The sequence below is a fragment of the Salmo trutta genome, chromosome 38 (genome assembly GCF_901001165.1).
Source record: "Salmo trutta chromosome 38, fSalTru1.1, whole genome shotgun sequence".
NCBI lineage: Eukaryota > Metazoa > Chordata > Actinopteri > Salmoniformes > Salmonidae > Salmo > Salmo trutta.
Window position 1 is genome coordinate 31,345,558 of NC_042994.1, and position 8,759 is coordinate 31,354,316.

General features: G+C 41.8%; 1 protein-coding gene across 1 annotated transcript; it reads left to right on the top strand.

The window, feature by feature from the left end:
- Nucleotides 1-517: 517 nt before the first annotated feature.
- Nucleotides 518-8,240, top strand: LOC115177642 (zinc finger protein 2 homolog). The gene is made up of 2 exons (XM_029738578.1): nucleotides 518-1,312; nucleotides 6,689-8,240. Exons 1-2 carry the CDS (start codon nucleotides 796-798, stop codon nucleotides 8,179-8,181), a joined length of 2,010 nt encoding a protein of 669 aa, XP_029594438.1. The 5' UTR covers nucleotides 518-795; the 3' UTR covers nucleotides 8,182-8,240.
- The last annotated feature ends 519 nt before the right edge of the window (nucleotides 8,241-8,759 follow it).

Consider the following 8,759-nt stretch of genomic DNA (forward strand, 5'->3'; position numbering starts at 1 on the left):
TAGTGGGTCCAGCAGCACAATAAGGCTGAATGATCATCACTAGTGGGTCCAGCAGCACAATAAGGCTGAATGATCATCACTAGTGGGTCCAGCAGCACAATAAGGCTGCTGAATAAGGCTGCGGAGTCCAGCAGGCCTGTCTACACTGGACATTGTGGTTGACAACGTACTGATGTGTAAATATTCTCATATTTATTGTCTGCAGTTGTATTGATGGCATTTATATGCTTGTTATGTGTGTTATGTACATAGATCCGCGTACAGAATTTCCCAGTGGGCATGATAAAGTCATGATCTTATCTTGTGTAGAGGAAAGTCTTGGCTGTAAGAGGTAAGAGAAAACGTATTTGTTCATTTTTCAAAGGATTTGTTATGGTTTTCTTTTCTCCAGAATAAACACTGTAGTGAATAACGGCGTTACCAACTCCAGTCAGCAGATGGCGATGTGAGAATTTCAGTTGATGCTCCTTGTGTGACGTATAATCTAGTGGACGGGACGCTTCTTCAACAACAACTCGGCTACTGATGCAGCCAGTTCCTTATCTTGCTAGTCAACATAAAACCGACAAAAATTCAAGCTCCTTTGTCCGTATTTGTATATATTAATCTGTGTTTTTAACGCAATTTTGTTTGCATATCTCCTAGTTAAATTGTAAAATAGCGTGTTAGATTTACTAATTTGTTAAGATTGACGCTGAGCCTAGTACTAGGCTAGTCGCTAATTCTAACTAGCTAGCTAGCTAGCTAGCATCCCCGACCTAGGAGTGAAGTTTAGTCCGCTATCCTCGCTCGACCATGAGCTCACTAAGCTACTCCCTCCCTGCTAAAGAAGATGAGGTCTACTGGACGGAGACAGAAGATCTGAACATTGTCGTGAAAGAAGACGAGGAAGTGAAAGGCGAGGAAGAACCTTTTGGAGTGAAACACGAAGAGGGGATAGAGGCTGTCACAGTGGAAGGGGAGGTAGAAGCTTTCAGAATCAAAAAGGAGGAAGAGGAGGATGTTATAGTGAAAAAAGAGGAAGAACCTTTTAGAGAGGAAGAGGACGATATCTCAATGAAGGTAAAGGAGGAAGATGTTTTGGGAGTGAAAGAGGAGGAAGGAGAGGAAGAGGAGGACGTTACAGTAAAATACGAGAAAGAGCCTTTAGGAGTGAAACACGAAGAAGAGATAGAGGCTGTCACAGTGGAAGAGGAGGAAGAAGCTTTCAGAATCAAAAAGGAGGAAATCACATTGAAAGAAGAAGATGAGGATTTTACAGTGAAAGGACCTTTTGGAGTGAAAGAGGAGACTGGAGATCTGATTAACACTAGTGAGTACTATATTAAAAACAGAAGCACCAACTCTGCAGTTCAACTAATGTATGATTTTTAAGAGTCTTTCTACTGACGTTTTACACTTGAATATGTTATTCAGGGGTGCATTCAGTACGACAGAACAGTGTTCAGCGTTTAGTTAAATAGTGTGATTGGTGTCCCAGAGATTGTGCTTTCAATTGGTCACATCCATATTAAAGGAGAATTGTGCTTTTTCTTTTTTTTTACAACCAAATGTATATTTTTGATGTAAATGGCATGTTATAGAAGGGTCCAGACACTTGTTCTTGAGAAACTTACCCCAACCATTGACTAGGGATGGACACAGTTATTTGAATATTCTTTACATCAAATAACCTTACATTCTCTGTGACATTTCAATACACAAGGATACAAGGATAGACAATTTTTATTCCAGTATTTCTGAGTGCTCCCTGTAAAATAGACATACCGGTGGCCAACACACTTTTCATGCGTGTATCTTCTTGTTGTCAGCCAATCAGAGCAGCTTTACAGTAAGAGACTCCATGTGTAAAAATCTGGATATTAGTCCTATAGTGAAATGTGTTTTACAGTTAAGTTGGCTAAATGACAAGGAGTCGGCTACAATTATCAACCAACAGGTAGGCTGTTGTTGTAGACATGGACAGGTAATGCAGAAAAATAGCCTCAATTAGTCTTGCTAATTAGCCTTTGCTAACACTACCAGATGAGATGATAGATAACCTATTGCGGCAGGTAACCTAGTGGTTAGAGCGTTGGGCCAGTAACCGAAAGGTCGAATCCCTAAGCTGACAAGGTAAAATCTGTCGTTCTGCCCCTGAACAGGGCAGTTAACCCGCTGTTCCCCGTTAGGCCGTCAATCGTAAATAAGAATTTGTTCTTAACTGACTTGTCTAGTTAAATAAAGGTTATATGGAAAAACACGTTTGCTCAAGTCGGTTTGGCTTCTCTCTCTCTCCGTCTCAGACAGACCGGTCCCTCTGCTCCTCCCCAATCCTTCTGTGCTGAAACAACAAGCAGAGTGCAACCACATTGAAGTAAAATATAAATAAGTTGCTCTTTAAAATGCATGTATTTCCACTATCCTGATATTAGATATTAATCCAATAGTGAAATCATTTCAAATGCCCTCTGCCATCAGTTCATTTCCTCCTCCTTGTTGTGCAGTATGGGGGTTCTGAACAAACATGGACAAAGGCTCCAAAAACACCCAAATATGTATTTTTAGAAACGGAAAAGTCTTTAATGTTGGACACATGAACTTTATCCTCAACTTTATATTCCATTTTGTTGCGACTCGAGTGATACCTCTCCGTCCATTCTACAGGTAACTGCCAAATTATAAGTAAATGAGAGATACAAAGTACAATATAAATGCAAAAGTATGTGGACACCCAGTCAAATTAGTGGATTCGGATATTTCAGCCACCTTTTGCTGACAGGTGTATAAAATCGAGCGAGCACACAGCCATGCAATCTCCATAGACAAACATTGGCAGTAGAATGGCCCATACTGAAGAGCTTAGTGACTTTCAAGTGGCACCATCATAAGATGCCACCTTTCTAACAAGTCAGTTAATCAAATTTCTGCCCTGCTAGAGCTGCCCCGGTCAACTGTAAGTGCTGTTATTGTGAAGTGAAAACGTCTAGGAGCAACAACGGCTCAGCCACGAAGTAGCAGGCCACACAAGCTCACAGAACGGTATCACCGAGTGTTGTAACGCGTAAAAATCGACTGTCCTCGGTTCCAACACTCAATACAGTTCCAAACTGCCTCTGGAAGCAACATCAGCACAAGAAATGTTTGTTGGAAGCTTCATGAAATGGGTTTCCATGGCTGAGCAGCCACACACAAGCCTAAGATCACCATGCGCAATATCAAGCATTGGCTGGAGTGGTGTAAAGCTCAGCACCATTGGACTCTGGACTAGTGGAAATGCGTTCTCTGGAGTGATGAATCATACTTCACCATCTGGCAGGCTGACGGACGAATCTGGGTTTGACGGATACCAGGAGAACGCTACCTGTCTGAATGCATAGTGCCAACTGTACATTTAGGTGGAGGAGGAATAATGGTCTGGGGCTGTTTTTCATGGTTGGGGCCCCTTAGTTCCAGTGAAGGGAAATCTTAACGCTACAGCATACGATAACATTCTAGATTATTCTGTGCTTCCAACTTTGTGGCAACAGTTTGGGAAGACCCTTTCCTGTTTTCAGCATGACAATGCACCCGTGTGAAGTCCATACAGAAATGGTTTGTTGAGATCGGTGTGGAAGATCTTGACTGGCCTGCACAGAGTCCTGACCTCAACCCCATCGAACACCTTTGGGATGAATTGGAAAGCCGACTGAGCCAGGCCTAATCACCCAACATCGGTGCCTGACCTCACTAATGCTCTTGTGGCTGAATGGAAGCAAGTCCCTGTAGCAATGTTCCAACATCACATGGGAAAGTCTTCCACTAGATGGAAGGCTTTACAAGAGGCTGTTATAGCAGCAAAAGGGGGACCAACTCCATATTAATGCCCATGATTTTGGAATGATGTTGGATGAGCAGGTGTCCACATACTTTTGGCCATGTAGTGTATCTATTTTTGCTGTTGTTGGTCTGTGTATGGTTTTACACATCGGAATGGTGGGACATAAAAGATACCTCAATTGGTGGGTCACGAAGCAAAAAAAGTTTATTTAAGCATTAACAAACACACGCTGTGTGACAGACAGACACTTTGGCTGGATCAGAGTACCCCAAAGGAAGGTTTCTTAGTGGCTAGATTATTAGAACCATAATCTACAGGTAAAGTTACAAGGTAAGGAAAAATGCTGCATCTTTTTGACTATTCGGATTCAGCCACTCACCATAAAGCCCAGGAATCCCTCAAGGTCGCTGATGAATTCTCTTGCAAAATTGGCATATATTCTGACTCCTAAAATCTCACAGGTGGGCCATTCCATCAAACCTCATATATTCTGACTCCTAAAATCCTCCCAGGTGGGCTATTCCATCAAACCTCATATATTTTCACTCCTGAAATCCTCCCAGGTGGGCTATTCCATCAAACCTCATTGTACATATTTGTTAATATGGTCCTCCTGACTACCAAATAAGATTGAGGTCAGAGAAGAGTTGATATCGCAAATGTTTTTCAATCCAATGAAACTTGATTTTCCCAAATCAGTTTTTGTAGCAGAAAATGTATGTAGGTGCTCTCTCTTGCCTCGGAATTGATGCACCTGTTTATATGTTTAGACATACAGTGGGGTCCGAAATTATTGACTCTTGATAAAGATGAGTAAAAAAGATTGTAAAATAAATAATACAGATATTGAGCTATATTGTATGCAAAAACTTGGGAAATGATATCATTTTATACTAATACAATTGTTCGGAGAAAGATAATTTGATAAATGATTGAATCCCATGTTTTCAGTACCTTTCAATACCCCACCTTATGAGGCAAACAGCACTGAGACTTTAAAAAAAAAAATGTATGTGATTGGAAAGGATCTTAGACTGTCTTTCCAGCTTCAGTTTGAAGGGACTGTGTTATGTGTGTTATGTGTTATCTGTGTTATCTGTGTTATCTGTGTTATCTGTGTTGGCTGTGTTATCTGTGTTATGTGTTATCTGTGTTATCTGTGTTATCTGTGTTATCTGTGTTATCTGTGTTGGCTGTGTTATCTGTGTTATGTGTTATCTGTGTTATCTGTGTTGGCTGTGTTGGCTGTGTTATCTGTGTTGGCTGTGTTATCTGTGTTGGCTGGCTCCTCTGAACAGTGTCCTGATGAGAGAGCACATTTTCTACGCCAGGCAAAATCACGCATCATTAGCTCATTGTTATGGATGTATCCAAATAAATGTCACTAGAAAACAGCTTAAGCAAACGCAGCTACTTTGCTGTCATTCTGTTTGACGTGACGGTGTTAGCCATAGTTGGCAAGCAAGGGATAAGAACGTTGCCAGCCAGCAGGGCAACGGAACATTTCAATTGACCGACTGGGTTGCATCCATAGATATCCAACTTAAAGACTTCAGAAGTGGGTGGCGTCTCCGGCAACTGAACCGATAGAATGAATGACCAGTCGGCTTGTCTAGCAGCCACGGATTTGTGTCGGGATCATATCTCATGGAAGGATTAAACAGAATGAAGAAATTAATTTAAAATAAATATTTTTATGAAAATATGTCAATCATTATTTCAATATGTTGGTAACCCGTCGTATAAGCGTGATGATGCCCTCGAAGACGGCGTTTGGAGGATATATTGGCACGATATAGACAGAGCAACTGCGCCAATATAACTTTCAAACACTGTCTTCTCAGGCATTATCACTTTAACACTACAGCCACTCTGTGATGACGCACTCTGCTGTTCTACATTTACATTTCAGCCATTTAGCAGACACTCTTATCCAGAGAGATGTACGTTACTGAGTCATTTAGCAGATGCTCTTATCCAGAGACTTACAGTACTGCATTCATATTGTTAAGATAGCTGGGTGAGACAACAAGATATCACAATCATAGCAAGTACATTTTCCCTCAACAACGTAGTTATCAGCAAAGTCAGTGTAAGTAGGGAGAGGAGGGGACATGGGGTTTATTTAAGATAGTCTTTAAAGAGGTAGGGTTTCAGATGTTTTCAGAAGATGGGGAGGGACTCCGTTCTGGCATCAGGGGGAAGCTAGTTCCACCAATAGGGTGCCAGGACAGAGAAGAGCTTTGACTGGGCTGAGTGGGAGCTGCCCTCCAGTAGGGGTGGGAGGGACAAGACACCAGAGATGGTAGAATCAGAACGGAGTGCTCTGGTTGGGTTGTTAAGAACACTATTCTGATGATAATCCCCTATTGGAATTTGGCCTCTAGGTATCCTCTATAAGGTCAGAGGTCACCATAAAGCAGGTCTTACAGATTGGTAAATCAACCCATGGGTGTCCTGAAGTGATGCAAATGTAAAGTCTATTCAACCCCCAAGTCAGCCTTGATTTAGTGTTTTAACCCAGGGAAGGATGAAACAAGGAACTGTTAAGGCCAGAGTATTTAGGTCTGCGTGGAAGATTGTTACAAACCTTGCAGAAGAGGCATTTCAGTCTCCCTGTGGACATATTTGTTTAATACAACTCTTAAATATACAAGTTATTCAGTAAAACTCTTAAATATACAAGTTGTTCAGCTAATTTCTTGCAACCATCATAGCCTGGAGGAGCAGTTCCCCTTAATGCTCCATAACCAAGCACCAGGGTCTTGAAGATGAATAATTTTATTGAGGGATCTAGTCTAGATTAAACCTTGTAGAAAGACAGTTGTATCATATAGAGTTTTCATTCAGGTCTCTCTGTTTAACCACATACTCTGTTTGTCTTTTTAGCAGGAGAGAGACCAGACTCTCACCCTGACCGTGGGAAGAGCCCAGACCCAGAGACGACCAAACCAGCAAGACCATACCGTATGGTCTGTGGAAAGCGTTTTGGACACTCAGGGTATCTGAAAGTGCATGAAAGAACACACACTGGAGAGAAGCTTTATCAATGCTCCCAGTGTAAAAATACATGTTTCTCACCAGGGGACCTGAAATCACATGAGAGAACACACTCTTTAGAGAGGCCTTTCCAATGCTCTCAGTGTGGAAAGAGATTTATCCAGTCATCACATTTGAAAGAACATGCGAGAATACACACAGGAGAACAACCATTCCAATGTTCCCAGTGTGGAAAGAGTTTTACAAATGTAGGGAACCTGAAAACGCATGAGATGACACACACAGGCGAGAAGCCTTTCCACTGCTCCCAGTGTGAAAAAAGGTTTACCCAATTAGGGAACTTGAAAACACATGAGATGACACACACAGGCGAGAAGCCTTATCACTGCTCCCATTGTGGAAAGTGTTTTAGACACTCAGGGCATCTAAAAGTGCATGAAAGAACACACACTGGAGAGAAGCCATATCAATGCTCCCAGTGTGGAAAGGGTTTTGGACACTCATGGCATCTTAAAGTGCATGAAAGAACACACACTGGAGAGAAACCGTATCAATGCTCCCAGTGTGGAAAGGGTTTTGGACACTCAGGGCATCTAAAAGTGCATGAAAGAACACACACTGGAGAGAAGCCGTATCAATGCTCTCACTGTGGAAAGAGATTTATCCAGTCATTGCACCTGAAAGAGCATAAGAGAAAACACACAGGAGAGAAGCCTTTCCAATGCTCTCAGTGTGGAAAGAGTTTTATACAGTCATCACATCTGAAAGAGCATAAGCGAATACACACTGGAGAGAAGCCATTCCAATGCTCTCAGTGTGGAAAGACTTTTAGCCAGATAGGGCAGCTGAAATATCATGAAAGAAAACATACAGGGGAGAAGCCTTATCACTGTTCCCAGTGTGGAAAGGGTTTCAGATACTCGGGGCATCTAAAAGTGCATGAAAGAACACACACTGGAGAGAAGCCATATCAATGCTCCCAGTGTGGAAAGGATTTTAGACACTCAGGGCATCTTAAAGATCATGAGAAAATACACACAGGAGAACAACCATTCCGATGCTCTCTGTGTGGAAAGAGTTTTACCCATTTAGGGAACCTGAAAATGCATGAGATGACACACACAGGAGAGAAGCCTTTTCATTGCTCCCAGTGTGTAAAAAGTTTTACCCAGTTAGGGAACTTGAAAACACATGAGATGACACACACAGGAGAGAAGCCTTTCCAATGCTCCAAGTGCGAAAAGGGTTTTAGAACCTCGGGAAACCTGAAAACGCATGAAATGTCACACACAGGAGAGAAGCCTTTTCAATGCTCCCAATGTGGAAAGAGTTTTACCCAGTTAGCGAGCCTGAAAAGGCATGAAGGAACACACACAGGATAGAATCCTTTCCAATGTTCTCAGTGTGGAAAGACATTTTCCTGGTCAGAAAAACCTGAAAATCACATGCGAGAAGAGAGACACTGTTGTGGGTGGCAGAATTTGGGGTGAGCTGTTGTAACTTCTCCAGGTTGATGCTCTGTTCTGTGATGAACTGCATTTCATAGACTACTACGCCTATTACCTGTCTACACTAGAGGTCGACCGATTAATCGGAATGGCTGATTAATTAGGGCCGATTTCAAGTTTTCATAACAATCGGAAATCGTTATTTTTGGATGCCGATTTGGCCGATTTTTTTTGTTATTTTTAATGCTCTGATCCCGCTAACGGGATTTATTGACAAGATACCATGGCGGGAAATTCAAAACGGCAAGAATCTAATCATTTCAATTTCTCAAACAATCAACTATTTTTCACCATTTGAAAAATAAACATCTCCTAAATCCAACCACATTGTCCGATTTCAAAGAGGCTTTACGGCGAAAGCATAAGGTTAGGTTATGTTAGGAGAGTACATTGAAAATAGCTGTGTGTAATGTTTTGTCAATTCAAAGACAGGCTTCACCAAAAGCAGAAAA